At 34.7% G+C, this 21201-nt stretch overlaps 1 protein-coding gene across 1 annotated transcript in view; it reads left to right on the top strand.

Annotated features, from left to right (window-relative positions):
- The window catches only part of MALRD1 (MAM and LDL receptor class A domain containing 1), a 265114-nt gene that overhangs the window by 54722 nt on the left and 189191 nt on the right, over positions 1 to 21201 (top strand). The window contains exons 16-19 of the mRNA XM_040550276.1: positions 3469 to 3621; positions 3768 to 3873; positions 5158 to 5525; positions 7168 to 7580. Of these exons, the coding sequence (XP_040406210.1) occupies positions 3469 to 3621; positions 3768 to 3873; positions 5158 to 5525; positions 7168 to 7580 (1040 nt within the window). The remainder of the gene's footprint in view (positions 1 to 3468; positions 3622 to 3767; positions 3874 to 5157; positions 5526 to 7167; positions 7581 to 21201) is intronic.

The raw sequence follows: 21201 nt of genomic DNA, 5'->3' as shown, positions 1-21201 counted from the left end.
CAGCTTACAGAGAAACTACTATGCGATTTGTGGAGGCTCTTGAGTGAAGTTCCTCAAAACAGAAAAGGGTAAAATCACTTTGTAAGAACCCAGAATCAGCAACAAATCTAGACTTTCGTGATAACAAATCTCAGAGTACTAAATCTGCTGACACTGTAAAGGCAGCTCTCTCAAAACATTAATAAAGGCCACAATCCTGAAATGGTATGTTCACAGTATCACTCTGGTTCCTTCATGATTACTGAGGGATAATGTTAAATGAGAAGCTAAAAGGGACAGCAGAAAAATAAATGCATACAGGTGGCATGGAGACTATTTGAAGCAAAAAGACGCCAAACAAATAGCTGAAGTAATGTCCAGATGAAAAAAAAATAATAAGAGATGATTATAAATTGTGGTGGGTTACATGCCAAAACACCATAAGGATGACCAAATATAGTTTAAGGAAAAACTAGCAATAAATTCCTCATACAGAAGAAACAGAAAGCTTGTCAGAGTCTTTAAGTTTGCTTGATAGTCAGCATTTAAATCGAATCATAGAATCATTCAGGTTGGAGAAGACCTCTAAGATCATCTAGTCCAACTTTTAACCTAATACAGACAATTCCACCATTAAACCGTGCTACTAAGTTCTACATCTACATGTTTCTTGAAAACCTCCAGGGATGGTGACTCAACCATTTCCCCAGGCAGCCTATTCCAATGCCACACAACAATTTCAGTAAAGAGATTTCTCCTAATATCCATCCTAAACGTCCCTGGTGCAACTTCAGGGCATTTCCCCTCGATCCCCACCTCACTACAATTTCCTTTAAGGTAATTGTAAAGTACATTAAGGTCTCTCCTAAGCCTTCTTTTCTTCAAGCTAAACAACCCCAGCTGCCTCAGCCTCTCTTCATAAGACTTGTTGTCCAGGCCCTTCCCCGGACATGCTCCATCACCTCAGTGCCCTTCTTGTAGTGACAGGACCAAAACTGAACACAGTACTCGAGGTGTGGACTCACCAGAGCCGAGTACAGAGGAGCAATCACCTCCCTAGTCCTGTTGGCTACACTATTTCTGATACAAGACAGGATGCTGTTGGCCTTCCGAGCGACACGAGCACTCTGCTGGCTCATATTCAGCTGGCTACTGACCAATACCCCCAGGTCCCTTTCTGTCAGGCAGCTTTCCAGCCACTATTCCCCCAGCCTGTAGCATAAGGTCATTGTGCCCCAAGTGCAGGACCCAGCCCTTAGCCTTGTTGACCCTCATACACTTGGCCTCGACCCATCGGTCCGGCCTACCTAGATCCGTCTGCAGAGCCTTCCTGCCCTTGAGCAGATCAACACTTGGGCCTAAGTTGGTGTCTTCTGCAAAGTTACTGAGGGTGGACTCAATCAAAATAAAGCATGTAAGAAAATAAGAAATAGGAGAAAGGCAGTAAGTAAGGTGTCAGGAGAGATAGTAGATTCATTTGTGTGTGTTCACTGCGAGAGGAACTTCAGAGGTACCCAGGTAGCAGACTTTCTCTCTGGGTAGTCTTTTTGAAACAGAAGTGCCAGTCAAACAGGTTATGAGACAGTTAGATAATTGAAGCTCTATCAAACATTCAAAAACAACTGCATTTCATCCAGGCTGTACCAGCTTAACACTATTCTTGTATCTTCCCTAGTTTTTTTAAAAAGTTGGTTTTAGTTGAAAGTTTGAGGGCTATTTTATCTCAGAGTATTCATCCATGATAAAGTTAAATGCATCTTTTCTTTCGTTTCTATCCTTGTTACAAGTTACAGATGCAAGTCTGTGCTCAGAGACTTAACTGTTTTATCTTTTTTTTTTTTTTCATCTTTTGGTATAACCATCTGTGTCTAAAGTTCGTCATATTCTTTGTTGTTGTTCCCCTGGGGATATGGGCCAGTTTCTTGGTTTTCTTAAAGCCTACAGCAAGCAAAAGAAAAAACAGAAATAGATTTCCATATCTCCTTATCATTATATTCTGCCAGTGGATTATCAGACATTTCTGTTGTACCTATATATGTATATCCATAAATAATTTTATCTTTATTTTATTATAGCAAAACATTCTTTAAAAAAAAAATCATCCTTTTTATTTTTTGTTACACTTGTCAATCATAAATATGATGTAGTTCATTTCTGAACCACGTATAAGTATAGAAAACACGTTTTCTTTGATCCCTTAAATATTATTTGGCTTTTCATATTTGTGGATTTTTTTTTTATTTTTTTTTGAAGCAGAATCAATAACTATGCATTTCCATATGCTTTGCTTAATAACCCACAAAAATCTCATCTTTTTAGAAACCCTAACCAACAATTATAATAAGTTAAAATTTCTTCATTCTTTCTAACAAATGATATATAACCTAAAATGTGAAAGGTTTATCAAGAAGATTAAAACAAACAACAAAAGCCAATGCCCTTCCCTATCAATAAACATTTATATAATCCTGTTTACCAAGAGACATCATTTGGTTCTGAAATGTGAATTTTCTATGTCATAATGTTATGGCCACTGCAACTGGTTATAAATCTTTATATTATAATGGTGGAACTGACAATCATGGCTGTCTGAATATTTTGATGTTTATTCTATATGCATAATTAATGAACAATTGGTTAAATTTCCTGAAATAATTTTCCTTATGCTTTCCATTAAATGCCTGTTCTAATTACAGTAAGCAAACGTATCATTTTGTGACTTAGTGAGGAATTTTTTAAGTGCAGAAAGGAAAATATGACATTTCATCATTTTAACATAATAAATATTTGTGAAATTACATTCAAACATCATCTTCCTCTCCTTTTATTTCTTTTGCATTATGTATATTTTCTAAATTATTTCTACTCTTTTAAATTAAGAATTGAAGAATGCAGCTGAATACATTTTTCAAATCTTTGTCACCACAGCACTTTGTGTTTCAGAGATGTCTTCCTTTTACCATATCATAGCGTCTCAGTAAAGCCTGATAATCAGCTTGATTTCTATTCCAACTAGAAGAATGGTTTTGCCATCATTAGCATACTTGCAGAGATTTGGGAAATTGATTTTATTTTTGACTCCAGCATCTATTCCTTAAAAGATCTTTCAGAATTCTTGTTATTGCTTTGCATGCTCTGTGTTTTGCTGTGCAGCTTGAGGACTGCAAGGTCTGTTTTCAGCTTCTTTCTGCCTGCTTTTTGTACTTTGGCTGCAGTGTCTTTAGAGAGAATGCTTCATTTTATGAATACATTTTGTAAAGAGATAGTTTGGTTGTTCCTGTGAGACTGTTGTCTTACACAACTCTTATAAAACAAATATGCCATCTCATCCCCCTACCCCTTTCCTAGACATTTGTCTAAAATACCACTGACATATTGGAAATGTTTTATTTCCTTTTCATACTGTAAAGCTCCCTCTTTAGTCATGTAAAGCTCCCTTGATCATGTCATGTACAGAGTCAAAGTGAAATGTTTCTTATTTCATTTCAGTTGCTGTGTGTGACTTTGAAAGAGATAACTGTGGTTGGTTTGAAACTGCAAGCGCAGATGGATTTGACTGGGTAAGAAGTTCCAGTAGTGCTCTTGCACCTGATTTTCAGAAGCAAGCTCCTCTGTGGGATCACACCTACAACAAGTCTGAAGGTAAGACAAGGCTAGAAATAGAGAACTGGCATAGATATACGTACTCTTTAATCGTGTTTAAAGTGGAGACTCTGAACTTTTTCCAAACACTTAGAATTTATTTCTTTGTTCAGCCTGAAGAGTTGTTTTCTGTTTTGTTTTGATAGGTCATTTTATGTTCATTCTGAAAAACAGCAGCAGCATTTCACAAGTTGCTCAGCTACGAAGCCCAAAATTCAGTCAAGCTGGATCAAATTGCACAATGTCTTTTTGGTATGAAAAAAAAAAAGTTTTAAAATTCATGGACCATCTCACATTGTTTCTCTTGGATTGAAATTGTGGTTATAGTTTGCAGTAGTATACACACTCTTCTCTGCAGTGTTTATTGTCTCTTCCTATTTCTTAATCATTTAGTCTTGTACTAATATGCAGAAAAAAGTTGAAGCTGTAGAACAGCTTCAGAACTGAAACTTGGGACTTCTTTTTTATAAGACTTTGGTCAAAATTACGTTAAAGGATTGTATCTGCATGCACATAGACAAATACCACCATAATTGTAATAATATTTCTACTTAGGTTAAAATCGATTTGAAAACGTTATGGAATTTTTCTTAAGAATCAGAAACCTTCCAAAAATCTAGTAGCTCATGAAGTTACCAGCTGGGTTATCAAAAAGACTATTCAAAATTGGGTTGTATCTTCTTTGAATGGAAGCTTCAGTGCAGGAATTCTAGCTTCAGTTTCAATCCTTTCCTGAAATACACAGGGGAAAAAAAATCCTTTCAACTATTTTTTTTTATCACAACCTCTGTGCAAGCTTCTCAATCAGGGACAGAAAAAATAATGTGTGATAATTTGTGTACTAAGGTCAAAGATGGTGGTGGAGTATAAATAAATGTTTGTATGACTTTTGCATTATGCAGTGTAGTGTTTCTTTGCAACGTCAAATACATCTATCATAGACAAAATGTCATTTTATCAAAGACTTGTGACTTGAAGTATAGGCCTGGAAATTACACACTTCTGGTTAAGTTTCCAGTTTTGTTGTATGATTGCTCACTTATGCATTTATCATTTTAAAATGTTGTGAGATTCTCAAAAAATACTGTTAAAAATGCAACATATTAATAATAACCAGCGTAGATGGAAGGTGTGCTTTTGCATTGAATAAGTCCTCATTTTTTCCTTCTGGAAACTTTACAATTATGTCTTATATGCCTTTTATAAATTGAATTTTATGCATCTGAATGAACAGTGTTCATTGCTTAATATGAAAGCAATGTGTCTTTTCAGTTATGGTTTATAATTTAATGAAGGTTGCTTCTTCTCTCACAGTTTTCAATTCTTGATATAAGCCCTAGACTGTTGTGTCAGTCTAGGGCTTATTCTCTCTTATACCTACTTACTATCAGTACAGAAAGTGAATTGAATTAGAGGCAACTGGAAATAGGCATAGTGGATGTCCTGTATTTCACAGAGCTATGACAGAAAAGATAAATGTTCCAGCATACTTGATTTTCATCATTTACACCTCTAACTTGGTTTTTATCATTTTAGGTATTATAATTACGGTCAGTCAGTTGGAGCAGCAGAGATGCAATTGCTTGTAGACGGGCTGAAAAAACCTACTGTCCTTTGGAGAGTATACTACAATCATGGAAATCAATGGTTGAAGACCTTCATTCAGCTTGGACGCCTTTCACATCCCTTCCAGTTTACACTCAATAAGATCAGCCTGGGTTTTTATGATGGCGTCTCAGCAATTGATGATATTACATTTGAAAATTGTGCTCTTCCACCACCTGCATCAAGCTGTGAAGGTCCTAATCATTTCTGGTGCAGAAGCACAAAAGCGTGTATTGACAGGTTATTGGTATGTGATCTTGTGGATGACTGTGGGGATGGATCTGATGAAGACAACTGTAGTGAGTACTTTCCATTATTGCTTACTTTATTGCAAAAAAAATATTAGTTGCCATGTTCATTTCTGGAGCAAAAAAAAGCACAGTACTAGTACCGTCTGTCAGTGTTATAACCAGAGATGATGCAACTGAATATATTTACTGCTGAAACACTCTGAAAATTATTAACTTAAATGCATATAATTTATTACATCTGAGAGTAAATGTCATTCAATCTCCTTTATTCTAATGAGATAAATTTCTTTAATTTTTGTAAAGTACACACATTCAAGTGCCTTTTATTTTTTTTTTAAGGAGAGAATTCACAGTCTGCAAGTTAATCTGGGTGAATGTGCTGTTTATGGTTACACTGACAGAACTACAATGCAAGATATTATATGGACTGAGAGAAGGGCATGTCCTATCTCTGTATAACCCTCTATAGCCAGAAAGCATTAAAATATCTGTATTACTATAGGATTCTAGTCATACTGGACCTAATTGTCCCTTTCAGAGAAAGAACTTGTAGGAATTGAGAAAAGCTATAGGTCATTCACATTTTTGACATTCACCTTGCAGTGCTGAAGGGCACTGTTGATTTCCTCCCCCAGGCACGCATTCATCAATTTTAAGAACTCAAGAACATTAATATAAAAGAAAATTAACTAACTGTTGCTTTATCACATCCAGAGGTAACCAAATTATGTAAATCAGAGTGAGTTTGAGAAGCAGTGGATACCTTACATGCTTGAGGGGATGCCAGCCTGCGCTGATATCTGCTGAATATCAAATTTAAACATCTGAATTTCAAAGACAGCACAGGCTTTCCATTCTATCTCAGTTTTTCCCTCTTGTAAAATGCCTACCTTCCTTATAACCCATTTTGATATCTATAGTAAGAAAGTACTAGATGATTGAGTTTGCAGTTTTAAACATCATAACAAATAAAAGCTTAATAATTAAAAAAAAAAAGAATTTTATTTAATAAAGAAATTATTTCAGTTAATTACTGTTTATGAAAGGTAGATGCAAAGGTGGAACACAAGTTCACTATCTATGATACGCTTTTTTTTTTGCATTAGAAGTAATTGGTCTAATCAATATATTTTGGCTTGATGTCATGTAGTGAAGTGCAGTCGTGTTATAAATGCCTCAAATTTAGCTTTTATAAAGCTATTGAGAGTACTTCTGCTTTGCAAAAACATATTAGATCACTTATTATATCTATCTACAAAGCTAAATTTTGTGATTTATTTCATCCAGTTATCCTCAGTTTTACCTGAAACTTAACTGTGTAAAGGAGTTAAAGGACTTCACATGCTTTGAAATGCATAAATTTATCTAATACATGAATAGTAACTTGTTCTTCACAGTTCTATTTATTCAACAAATTAATTATGTACTGTTTGCCAGATGTATATTGAAAGAGGAAGTGATTAACTAAAGGTTTTTATTTTATTTTTGTTCATGTAAGTGTAAATTTGTTCCTTGGAGGGAAATTTTTGCAAAAAGTAAATGAGTTTTTATCTATATTAGAAATTTTTGTAAGGAGAAAAAGAAAATATTTTATTTTTATACTAGAAAGAAAGTGAACGGGGAGTACATTAAAACAGTACTGCCTTTTGATACTGATTTCACTTGACTGTCTGTTCTGCCTGCTTTTCAGACCCTGACCTACAGTGTAACTTTGAAAATGGTTTATGCAATTGGGAGCAGGACACTAAGGATGACTTTGACTGGATCAGAATACAGGGTCCAACCCCAACGGTTAATACAGGCCCATTAAAGGATCACACGACAGGCACAGGCAGGGGACACTACCTATACCTGGAGTCCTCTGAGCCACAGGAATTTGAAGATAAAGCAGTTTTGCTTAGTCCTCTCTTCAACCCTTCTGGCAACGGAACCTGCATTTTCCGCTTTCATTATCATATGTTTGGAAAGCAAGTTTACTTGCTGTCAGTCTTCCAGAGAACTGTGAGTAATACCAAGGGATGGCTACTGTGGTACAAGTTTGGAAATCAAGGAAACAGATGGATAAGACAGACACTGTACATCAGCAGCTCTAAGCCATTTCAGGTATGATCCTTCTAGATTGTGATATGTTTATTTGCTGCATTGTATAACAGTAGAAACATATAAATGACTACAATTTAAAGCTGTTAGTAGCTGTTGACTTTGAAATCCATTTGTGAGTAATATTTCTTTGAGAAAATATGGCTGATTTTATTTTTGTGGAATCTATTTTTTCCCCTCTAAAAAGATAATTATAATATTTTGAATATGAACAAACGGTATTTAAAGTAGGTGCTGCTACTTTTGGTTTTTGACTATCGGTCACAACAAATTTCTTTTCCAGTCTGTTTTTTAACAGATTCACAAAAAAATAATTCAAGGAAAAAGGACAGTTAAAAAGAATAGGCTTTTCTATGAGTGAGTTTTCCATAGTTATATATTAATCTTTAATTATATAATTCCGGACAAAAATGTTTGTTAGTTCAAAATATTTGGTTGCAAGGGTGGGTGAACAATCAAATACCATTTAAGGAAAGAAGTTACTATTGTAAGTTTCAATTATAAATTTTGCTTTCCTTTCTTGCCTTTTAAAGTTGTGTATGTTATTTACCTTTTGCTACGTGTGGTCTGTTTATTCTGGTTGGGTTAATGTACTTGCGTGTTTATTAGAGTAGACGTTGATTCATTTGACTGCCAACTGGTTGTAAAATTGACTTAAAAAAAAAAAAAAACAGCATCCCTCCCTCTGAGATCAAAACAAAACAAACAAACAAACAAAAACCTTCATTTTGTATCCGATATAATGCAATATAATGCAATATCTGCTTTAGACTGTCCCATATTTGCTTCCCAATGGACTATTTTCAGTTGGAGAAAAGCTCTACTGTATTTGAAAGGACCCTTATATTACTTTGACTGCGCAGAGCCCCCTGGAAGAACATAATTTTTTGCCAAGACCATTTGTAGAAACATAAAGGAGTATCATATCGATATAATCCTAACAAGGCCATATTAATTTATAGAGTTTCAGCAGGTGTGACCATAAGAAATTTTATTTGTTTATGTTTAAATAGAAAAATCATTCTTTTAACTCTGATGATAATTTGGCCTAGAGCTGGACCATGCACTATTGTGATAGTGCTAAGTTGGTGTCAATGACAACTGCTAGGTTGAAAGTATTGTGAAGCCCTGATTTCTTTTCCTTTTCATCCAACATGCAGCAGAGTTGAACTTTTTTTTGCTAACAAACTGATTCTTCTCTCATTTTTGTTGGTCTTCTAGTAATGTAGGTCCATTGATTTGCATACAGTTTCTAATGTTATACATTTGTAAAAATGAAAGAACTAAATCTCAGATGTGGCAGCATTTCATTTGATTGAACAAAAAATCTTTCAAAATAAATTTTCACTACTTATTTTTAATGTTGGGACTTTTATCATGGAAGCTTCATAAGTGTGTATATATGATCAATTTATGCTGAGAGTGGTCAAGGGCATTTGGCAAAAAAACTAATTTTGATATACTATCATGTGTAATTCTAGCATAAAATAAGCTGTACGTACTTGCTAATATATATATATATATATATATATATGTAAGGAAACATATTCTATGTCTGGTAGTTTCTCTAAAGAACTATAAAACCATGTGTCCTACATTTATCCTCTTGAAGGTTAGGAAGGTCTGTTTGGTAACTGAAAATATTTTTTCTTAAGTATTGTAGGGCTTTCTATTGTACTTGCCTAGTTCTCTGTAGGGAATTCAGAGATCCTGTATTCTTTTAATTAATTTTTGCAATTTTTTTTTATCCTAATTTTTGAGGAACATGTGGTGTAAGGTATCATTTAATAGTTTGTCCTGAAGAGAAAGATCAAGGTCTGGTGTTCATTATTGTGTATTCCATTTCCAGTGATGGAGTGTGCTATGTCACAGCCCATCACCCTTCAATACTCGGAAATTTTAAAGAGAGAGACTTATTCTGTTGTTAATAAGTTGTCAAAATCTGACCTCTTTCTGTTCTTCCTTCTAAATGAAGAATGTCAGAATCCTTCTAGGGCTAAGAACGTGTTTGGGAAAGATCTCCACACCTTGTTACTGCTTTTTCTCTGAAGCCATATTTCTGCTGAGATGTGTGCTAGAATAGCCTCTCATTTAGTTTTAGGTCATCTTCTGATTGGATAACAGTAGTACATTTGTAGTCTTCATGTTTATTATCTTGTTTTCCCTGCATGCTCTCAAATTAGTGTTTTGATATTTCCACAATGCTTGAAGTGCTTGATGTCTCATAGGCCTCCTTCATGTTGGAAAGGAGATGGCTATTTATTTATTTATTTATTGTTTCTTTTTTTCCTAGAGGGTCCTATTGAAGAGAAAACTGTAGTCTCTAGACGAAGTAACATGAAGGCTTGTTTTACAAAGAATTAAGTCATCATGAGATGATTATTTGCAAGAGATGAACATATATCTAAGATAGTTGATACCACATTTTCCTCTTCCCTCCCTATGCAAGTCTGTTATTTGTTTACCTCATACCAACAAAGAACATTCTATTAATAGTAAACCTCCCAAATGCATATTTTAAATCTGTTTACAAGCATGTAAAGCCAATTATGAGAACTTAAAAACAATTGTGCCTATATACTGACTGTTAGTTAAAGAAGGGGTTCTTGGCCAAAAATTCGAAGCAGCAGCGAGAAATCTTTGAGGCCATCTAGAGAGACAGATTGACTTTTGAATATTTGGAAGTCTATAGATAAGAAACTGTTATAGAGCCTTTAACTGAATACTTTGGGATAAACCCAAACGGAACAGTACACACAGACTTTTTTTTTCTCACATCAGCCCCCTCTCAAGCTTTTTCTCAGAGTTTTAAACTTCACAGGAAACCTCTGTTCCAGATGATATCAAACTGTTGCTGAGGTTTGTTGTTGTTCCATCAGATATTTTACATCAGAGTGTTAAATGTGATGTCAGTGAGCCAAACAGGACAAGCCGTATAAGTGAAAAAGGAAATTTAGAGGTAGGTTATTTAAATGAAAGGAATACATGTCTCTGAGCCAAAATTAAGCATCTCTTTCAAATGCTAAAACTGACAAGTAACAAAACTGGTCCAAAACACACATATCTTGCACCTGTAGTGATCCAGACTTTCCCTTTGAATTCAGAAAATGGGTATGACAGAGAAGTATGCAAAGAATTTAATAATCTGGTATTTTAATGTAAGCAATTACTGAGTGATTGTATATTCTGGACATTTTTGGGGAATACTTAAATTTAAATGGAGATTTACAGCTCTCACTTTCTTGGGAGCTTAGTGATGTTTGTGTAGTGTACTGCCAGAGCTTGTGATTCCCCCTCTATACAGATGTAAGCAAGCAGTGCAATATTCATCTGTAATGTTTCAGCAGCTGTTTTATATATGTAACTCTTTAGATGCATCGCAAAAGTAATCAACCTTTGTAATTTTTAAAATAGAGTACAAAGTTATATTAATTAACTTATTTTTGGTGAAAATTGCAAGTGAAAATATATTCCTTGTCAAATTTCATTTTTAATATATAGGACACTTGATTTAACGTGGAAAATAAAACTAGCTGTTGAGTATACTTATCTCTTCATTTGATCTAAATTAATTTTAATCTCTCTGGGAAGTGTACTTACATGTTTTTTCCTTAAAAGTGCATTTGAAAAAGTAGTAAAATACCAATCTGTCCATGATAGCCTACTTATATCAATTATGAATAATGTTTGCTTTTATCTTTCTTGAATAATCATAATACCTGACATAGTTTCTGCTCAGAAGAAAGTGCAAATATTCTATATTTACATCTTGGATAAATGTAGCTGGCTTAGTTTGCTCTATTCATTCCATTTTCTCTGGATACAGAATAAGGAAATGGTGGTTTTATGTGAACCATGGCAAAATTCTGTATCACTCCTTTTGGGCAGTGTAATCTCCTTTTAGTCGTGATATAAATCACATACCTACAGTATGGTTCTTAGGATATCTCGGGGAAATTTAGTATATCATTAAACATTATTATTATTACTTTTAAATATCTTAAACCAGTGTAATGCACTTTTTGTTCTTATGCAATAGGTGTATATGTGTATCTCTTATAAACAAAGATGGTTATAGACCTTTGATAAGGTCCAAAGCATATGGACAACAACTGTAAATTGTTGTTGTATGTCCTAAAACTCTAAGGGATTCCAGTGTGTCTTCTGCTTTTTAAGTTTCTCAGCTCTCAGGATCTGATGTAACCACCCACTGCTGAACTGGGAGGCACTCTCCTTTGCAGTCACTGAGCATAATTTCTAGATGAGCCATTGGGAAACAACTTTGAGAATCACTGGGATTCTCTTTCTTTTGCAGACATGAAGTGATGCAAAACAGCCTTCAGGAAGGCTTTGTTTTACTTTGCTACAGTATTCACAGAGTGAAATGTTACAAGTGTCATTGGTACCAATGTAGACAGACAGTCATCTTGGAAGTTTCATTTCAAAAAGTGTTGGCTGTCTATTGTAGAGGAAGCCTTGGGTCACTTCCAAAGGTATCCTTTTTTACAATTAGTATATTTTACAATACTTTGGATAAAAGAGAAAAAAGAGATTATTTTCTAAGTTACTCACGTCTAGCAGCAAAATTAATCTAAAGAAAGATTAGAATCAAAAGGAAGATTTCTTGTGATTGTCTTGTCTTTTAATACATTAATTTACATCTTCATTTTTCACCTTTTTATTTCTGTTACAGAGAGATAACACATACATACTTTTATTAGGAAAATCTTCAAATTCAAAGGCAAATTAGCTCACTTTGTGGGGAGGGGATGGTTTACCTAATTATTATAATAGCCTTAAAATTAGTTGTGGAATTGTGTAGTTATCGTTGATTTTTTAACCTTGATAATCGAGATGTGTTATATTTTCCCAAATTATATCCAGCTACTCTTTATTTTATGGTTATAATATATCCATGAGATATGGTAAGTTTGGTGTCAAATACGTGTGGAGTAAACATATATGATTTACATTCAAACTCTAACCATTGATCTAAAAAAAGACAAGAAGGGCTAAAACTTGTATATGGGGTACTACTAGGTAACTGATTACAATCACATAGGTAATATCTACCTTTTTCTCAACTGTCTGCCCTTTCTTTTCTTAGTGAGACGAAATAGTGATTCTTGCTTGGAGATTCTGGTAAACTGCTCAGTAATTAGGAAAACAAATCTCACTCTTTGCTTACTTCTGTGATTCTATTTGTTGCAATTACTTTTTCTGAGAGTGGATTGCTTAACCTCCACCCCCCCTCCCCCCCAAAAAATAAAAATCTGTAGTATATATAAAATCAAAACACAAACAAACAAAACCACAGAGTTCTAATGGGGAAAAAAAGTCTTTTTTTTTTTTTTTTTGGATAAGTGCACTTTACAAACAAAATTTAAAGTGCTTCTGAGTTCTGTGTCAAACAAAAAGAATGCTATTTAAAATCTTGAAATTTTAGAAATAAATGTTTTTATTTCACACGTTTCTAGTGGTGAAAATTATATTTTAGACAAATAATATAGCAGGACAAGTTATAATATGATAGAATCGTTAAAAGATTTGGGTTGGAAGGGACCTTAAAGATCACCTAGTTCCCTTTGTAGCAAGAGACAATGGCTTGCTAAGCTTCTTTGTCAACTGTATCTTGGAAGAGAGAAAATTTCAATTTTTATTTCCTGCATAACAAGCATCAAAACTATTGAAATTCAAGGTTCTAGGTTTCTCAATTTGCAGTGGCATTTGAAATTTCTTTTTTTTTTTTTTTAGTTCCAGATAGATGTAGAGTTTTTTTTCAGTCTTCTCTAAACATTAATTGATATGTTTCAGATTGAATATCTGGACTTACCCCGGTTAAAATGGAGCTGACCAATTTTAACTATATTCATATTTTCTGCATACAGCTTAGCTGGAAGAATTTGCATACCTTTTTATTGTCCCAAAGACAAGCATTATTTCTTAGTGTGAATAGCAATGTGATGAGACCATGTTTGAGCTTGTAACTGTAGTGTACCAGCCAGCATATGCAGCTATGACTTATCCTCACCACTCACAGAGCTGACTGGTTCTGAAAAAAAAAAAAAGAAGTTTTTTCATCTCTTTATCCTAAGAAAACAAAACAATGTAGTTGTATGTTTGCTGGTATGTTAGGAAAACTCATCAAGATAAAAGAAAAAAAAATGGTAGAAAAGTTGGACCCTTTCTACGATACTAGGGTTAAGAGTATTTGTCTTGGAAAGAGGTGGCTTAAAGGTAATAGAGGAATATCAAATCATCAGATCATTGGTGTCATAGAGAAGCTGTGCAGAGAATGATTATTTATAGTACAAAGAATAAGAGGTAGACTGAATTTATTAGGCAACACAAAATGTCAAGAAAGGAAATACTATTTTGGGATGTTCTGTTGTGCAGTTCATTGCAAGGGAATATTTTAGGTACAAGGAAGCATGAATAGAATTAAAAGCAACTTGGCAGGTTATTTAAAGAAAAGTCTCTGTCAAGGGCTGCTAGAACAACAATGTGGCTACAGCCCCCGCCTTGTGAACATTGCCAAGAGATTGGGAGTTAACACTGCATGCCTGTTCTGTTCTCACTGCGAGTGTAGCAGCAGCCCACTGGAGACACACTGCAGTTAGCTGTATAGCTGACCTGATCTCTAGTGTGGCTGTTCTTGCGCATTGAAGTATTATGCTGAAAATGGGTTGAGGTGCATCAAGAAGCTAACCCTTTTTGATATACTAACTATGATTCCAGATTTTCTGTAGTCATTTTTCCCTTATGGAGCCAAATTTATTGCTGTCAGGAACTGCTAGCCTTCTGGCTTGATTTGATTATCTGCTTGCTTCCTTGTTTGAAGCCTCAATTTCAGTGTGTATGCTCACGTAGTAGTTGGAGTTCATTAATGTTTAGTTGGCCAAATTCATTTCTTTCATTGAAATCTGGTGTTGAAAGCTGGTCTGAAAATTATCAAGGACTTCCCTGTTTATTAGACTTCTAATAACCACCTGTGGTCATTTTTCCATTTTCACTTTGATCTATTTCCTGGTAGTAATTTTCAGACAAGGATTTAGTCATAATGGATTTCCACTCTAGCAATAGCTTCATTTTCAACTTTCCATTTCTCATTGCTTGTCTTCCTTTTCCTAGTCTTTCTCTTTGTGTTTTTCCCAATTATTTGCAGAGATGAGTGTTTAGGAATTTATTTATTTATTTAGTACCGGGTCCTGCACCTGGGATGGGGCAACCCTGCCTATACGTTCAGACTGGGTGGCGAGATGGTGGACAGCAGCCCCGCAGAGAGGGATCTGGGGGTTGTGGTTGACAGCAAGTTGAATATGAGCCATCAGTGTGCCCTGGCAGCCAGGAGGGCCAACTGTATCCTGGGGTGCATCAAGCATGGCATTGCTAGTCGGTCGAGGGAAGTGATTGACCCGCTCCACTCTGCACTGGTGCGGCCTCACCTCGAGTACTGTGTGCAGTTCTAGGCACCACAGTACAAAAAGGACATTAAACTGTTGGAGAGTGTCCAGAGGAGGGCAACGAAGATGGTGAAGGGCCTAGAGGGGAAGACATATGAGGAGCGGCTGAGGTCACTTGGCCTGTTCAGCCTGGAGAAGAGGAGGCTGAGGGGGGACCTCATTGCAGTGTACAGCTTCCTCACAAGGGGGAGTGGAAGGGCAGGTGCCAATCTATTCTCTTTAGTGACCAGCGATAGGACCTGCGGGAATGGTGCGGCAGGGGAGGTTCAGGCCAAATATCAGGAAGAGGTTCTTCACTGAAAGGGTTGTCGCCCACTGCAACAGGCTTCCCAGGGACATAGTCACGGCACCAAGCCTGTTGGAGTTTAAGAAGCATTTGGACTGTGCTCTCAGTCATATGGTTTAAAATTGTTGGGAAGACCTGTATGGAGTCAGGAGTTGGACTCGATGATCCTAATGGGTCCCTTCCAACTCGGAATATTCTATGATTCTATGATTATTTATGTATTTATTGGTCCTTTAAAGATTACCATGTTTCTGTTGCTTCTTACTTCTTTGCCTTTGTTCTCTATTTCTGTGCAGAAAGCTCAAAGGAAATCACACAAGGTAAAAATAACCTTCACACATGTGAATGAATCGTCAAGCACTGTCCACATTTTAAATATGGAAAATGTGAAGTAATTAAACGTTTTCACAACCTTTCACAACAGAGAGACTGCATAACAGTTTGGTTATTTGAATTTAAGGGAAACAAAGGACAGCAGGAATATTGCTTTTCTGAAATTTAGGAGTATTGTCTTAAATCTGCTACTGATGTTGCTGTATTACTAATCAGGAATTGCTGAATGGGAAAATAAGACTTGGTTATCTTTACAAAGAGGTGAAAAATGCTAGAGACTTTCTTCCCCTTTCTTCACCAGATCTAGAAGGCACCTTTGAAAAGGCTTCAAAATGATCACAGGAAAGCTGAAGTACTTCACTGAAGCTTGAAGTCTGCTTCCCTTGTTCTATGCTTTATATGAAACACTTAACACTTTTTTTTTTTTTTAATTTATGACAATCTATGTTTATAGAGTATATCTGCAGCAGAATTAGGAAACAATATAGAAACTCTACACCTGATGAAGTAGATAGCAAAACTCTTTAATGAAGACAGTGCTTCATAGTGGGTTATATGTTTTGATGATCTCCCCTTGTTACTGTTTTCTTTCTTTGCCAGTTTGAATCCATATGCATGGCTGTAGCAGCAGCAATGTTGTATTACCTTCTGTCTCTGTCAGGCACACTGCTTTGGATAAGAAAAGGTCCACATCTTTAGGCCAAAGATGTAATAGCATTCCTAGTGCTCACGAGCATTTGGTGCCAAACAGGTAATTTACTCAGTTATCAGTACAAATGTTTTCATAAGCATTTGAAAAAAATGTGATGCATATTGTCTCTCAGGATAATTCTTAGCACAGAAGGATTGTCTTAGCAGTAAGCATTTGCACAGGTCAGATATGAGTCTGTCAATGAAGCCATTCAGGATTTTCTGGATAGACTGCTGTGGAGATACCTTTATGCAGCCCTTGACATTTTGACATGCTCCAAAAGGAAAAAGAGGGAGAAAAAACGGTTCTAACAAGCCATTCTGGTTTTATATGGGACTATCTTTTAGGACCACAGGTCCTAGGAATGTTGCATAGTAACTCAGCCAGAGTCCTCTAACTTTATTTTTTGTTTTTATTTTTCTAAATATGGGGACATTGTAGCTGGGAGGAAAAAAAAGAATCTGTATACAGTATAAGCGAATCTGTGTGTAAACTGCTGAACCTGCATAAGTCTTTATAGGTAAATAATGTTGCCTAATTCACTACAGGACTATATGAAACAACTGAAGCTTTGTTGTATATATCCTCAAGATCATTTATAAGAATTAATTTGGACCCTTGCATGAAAAAGACATTGTTTCAACTTCGGAAGTTCTGAAGTATTCACTTCTAATGTGTTTTTCATGGAAACAAAAGGAAAGGACTGACAGGCTATTGAACATGGTCAATAGAATCTCAATCTTCTGTACTTGTAGTGTTGGAATTTTTTGGTTACCTAAGGTTGATGTTTTTTCCAGCAGTTGATGAGCTTTTTCTACTTGTGCCTGTTTTAAGGGGTAGAAGGGCTCCCCATTATGCCTGTAACCCTGACTGCCTGGTCATTAATCCTCCCAGGGTGAATACAACATACTGTGACACCCTTTCTTGCCAGTGCACCCGAGCTCTTTCAAAGAACACCATGCATGGAAGGAACAGAAGAGTTCAGTGCCACATAGTCAGGATGCAACTACTGGAAGCCTAGATCAGAGGTTTGGGAAATGGTCTCAGGCCCCGCAGAGCAGACTTCTTTGATGACAGATGAAACAGATGAACAAAACTAGAGAGGAAAAAATTAACATGTTCAGAATCACTTATCAAAGAAACTATAAACTATTAAAGAAGTCAAAATTAAATCTAAATTTCACAGATTTTATCACAATTATTCTGAGAATTTGTCTTCACTTATTAAATAGTTTCCCTTCTCAGTGTACTTGTTGAGATATCATTCTACTTATTCTTGAAAAAATGGTCATAAAGTGAAGTCTTACTGTGACTTGTATGTTACATGAAAATATCTTCATTACAAGGATTTATGGAGGATGAAATTTTGTTACAGATTTCATGCAATGAATGGCTCTACAGTTTGTCCATTATCTGTAATTACAAAAACTCTGTCATCTCTTTAAGAAATTGGTTACTTTTCTTGATGGCATGAAATGTTTTCCTTTGTATATGCATAACACTAAAATATAGATTAGTTTATTTCAGAGATATGCAATGAAATGCGTATGAATTTCTATACTGCATTTGCTTTCAGTGAGTTACAACAAAATATTTGTAATTTATTTGTACTATTATACACTTCTGTGGTTGTTCTCTTCAAAGCAAACCATTTAAAAAAAAAAAATCAGAAATAATAATAATAACCCTAATTAAAATTAGCAAGTTCTAACTTCTAATAAAATCACTAAGTAACACAGTTGACACTTCCTGTGACAAACCTGAGATATTGTTTGGCTCTATGACTAGTCAAGTACATCAGAACTAAGATCAGTATTTCCTACACTTTCAGATATCTTTAGAATTGTCAGTACCTCGTGGATTTTGCAATGAATTCAATTCTACTTAAAACTATGTTTGCATGGAAATTAAGGTTTAATTTTGCTAACCTTCAGAGGGAATTGGCTAGTGACAGAAATGAGCATTACTGTGGAAATGGAACATTTATACAGAACAATGTCACACGGAATTATTCTATTAACATTTGTCATAATGTTCTTTCACCCTTCAAAAATCTACTTTATTCAAAATATAAAAAGACTAATCCTTTTTTTTTTTGTACACAAAGTGTCATTCTAATACATTTTGCTTCTTATGGAGTATTTTCACCTCTTTTATGTAGCATATGTTTTGCCACCTTTTTAGCGGATCAAACTTTCAGTGGATTCAGACTGGATCTCTAAAATTCTGAAAGCTGGAGAAATTGGGAACAATTTATTCTCATTCAAATTATAAATGAGATGTGAAATGAGCTTCATGGTAGATGAGTTTCCTGGAGGTTGTTTAATAATAGCTCATGAAGTTTGCAGAATTTCAGAAGGCAAATTAATTTAAGTGGTCAATGTTTAACCACAGTGCAGACAGAAATTTTATACTGCATAACTAGATCATAAATTGATACTATTTTCAATTTTAAGCTATCAAATGCAACACAATATGGTTCTCATTTCTAAAATCTATAAAGAAACCATAATTTCATATAGATTATGCTTCCCTTATGTTGATTAGAACTGTACTTTTATGCCTGAATGTGCTCAAAGTTAAGGAATATCTATTTATATTCCTTCATTAAGGAATATCTATTGAACATACACCTATATGTTGCATTTTCTGTCTTACTAACTGAATTCATGCTATATGCCAAAGTGTCAGGCTCTCCAAGCAAATAAATAAATAAATAATAAAAGATTAAAAAAAAAGGGGGGGGGGGGAGGGGGCAAACAGCTAAGTAATGTGATGATAATCATCATCATAACAATAAAGAGGTTTTCTAAATTGTGTTACTTCTACAGTAAACAGTGGAATGCTATTTCTGTCACTAAATATTACTACTTAAGGTGCAGGAATGCTACCTCCTCCAAGTAAAGGTTGGTGGAAGATGATAGATATGCATATCCTCAGAATATGTGAATTTTGTGGATGGGGAGATGTGCACGGGGAGAAGGATGGGGAGAGAATCTCAACCTACTGATTAACATTAGTCAGAGTTCAGCACAATCCTACTGAAAAATATTGTAGTTTTGCAGAGCTTGATTTTGTCTTAGTAATAACTATATAAATAAGTTTAACAAACCCTCTGCCTCTGAGACTGAATTTTAGCTCACAGTTAATTTAATTATGAGTGGATAATAACTCATGCTTAAAAATAAAGTCAAGATTTTATTTAAGATGCTGTGTGTATGCCAGTCAAAATTAAACTGAAGCGAATGTTGTCATTTTGGAATAATAAAGTTTCATGCATGACATTTCTGAATAATAGATATCTTGATTGTTTCTGTTTCTATGCACTTCTGTGCTATTTTTGTTGACAAATAGTTGTAGCTATTTTAAGTTAAACATGAAAAAAAAGTGGATATTCTGAGGGAAAAGTAAGAATCTCATACTAGATGAAATCAGTAATAAGTAATACAGTCATTTTACATTGTTCACTTTAGATGTTTTATGCTAAATTAAACATCTGCAGCATATCCATAGTAAGGGACATATATCCATCTTCTTGTAGTATACCTATTTTGTCTATTGGACATAATCTATAAATAAAGTATAATCTTTTTTATTTACTCTTGTGATGTCAGCATCAGTAACAAATCTGTTATTCATATGCAACTTCAGAATAGCACAAACAAATTTATCAGTCTCAACATGCTAAGACTGATATCATTTTTTACAGCTTTAAGGATGTTCATTGCACTTCTTATATTTTTTCTCTTTTCACTTGTTAATAATTTAAAGTGAGACTTACAAAAGCTCCGTGTATGTATCACATGAATGGTTCTCAGTGTGTAGAAGAATCCTTTTATTTGCCTCACTTTCAAGTTACCAAGAAGCTTGTTTAATATACAGTGCTGAATTCTGAAACTGGTAATCCATCACATGATTTTCTTTAATATAGGACAAATGAAATCCTGAAATATAAAATTCAAGCATATATTTTTGAAATGACATTTAATGTGAGTATATTTCCAAAACGTCAATGACATTTGATCAAGAGAATTACGACACAAGACTGCACCTTTGAATTGGGAGCAGTGCTTCGTTACTTGGTGAAAATTAGCTTTCTTTACAAATAAAATATTTAAAAATTAAATTATGACAAAAATACCAGAAGTAACACTACTCTGAAGCACAACTGCAGTATTTTTGTCACTATTTATACTTACTTTCTTTGTAGGAATTATTTATTGAACTGAGGAAGAAAAAATGAAAAACATATGTGAAATTTTATGCAGGTTTCCAGAGTGATCTGGAAGCATGAATGTTTATGTGGGTGGGGAAGGTGACACAAAAGCATTTTTCAAAATAAAAGGCAAAGAAGCAATTTTAATATTTGAAGTCCAGTGGATCAGCTAAAATATTTTTTAAGTGTGTTTTGAGGAGGACATTTTTATTCTTTTGTGGGTTTTATAAATTAGTTACATCAAGGAAATTCTCACTAAATCTCTTCATAATCACCTGCTTGGATTTTTATAATTCAATACCAGTCAGAAGAAAAGAGGCTTATTCAGTCATCCATAGAGTAATTCAGAAATACTAACATCTCCTATTCCTCATCAGTAGACAGTAATGAGAAAATAAGCATATATAGCATTGGAAATTCTAATAAATTTGTAGAACATTTTTCTTTAAAGGGTTCCAGAGCACATCTATAACCTGTTTAATTGTTTTCATCACAGAGAGATTTGTATAAGGGTATATAATGAATTCACATGAACATTATTATAATTAATCACGATTAATGTTACTATGATAAGTACGAAAGGAGCTAATCATAATGTGTCAGTTATGATAATGTCTTGCCATCATTTTATATCA

Source organism: Cygnus olor, chromosome 2 (assembly GCF_009769625.2).
Source record: "Cygnus olor isolate bCygOlo1 chromosome 2, bCygOlo1.pri.v2, whole genome shotgun sequence".
Lineage (NCBI taxonomy): Eukaryota > Metazoa > Chordata > Aves > Anseriformes > Anatidae > Cygnus > Cygnus olor.
This window is presented reverse-complemented; position numbering and strand designations above follow the sequence as displayed.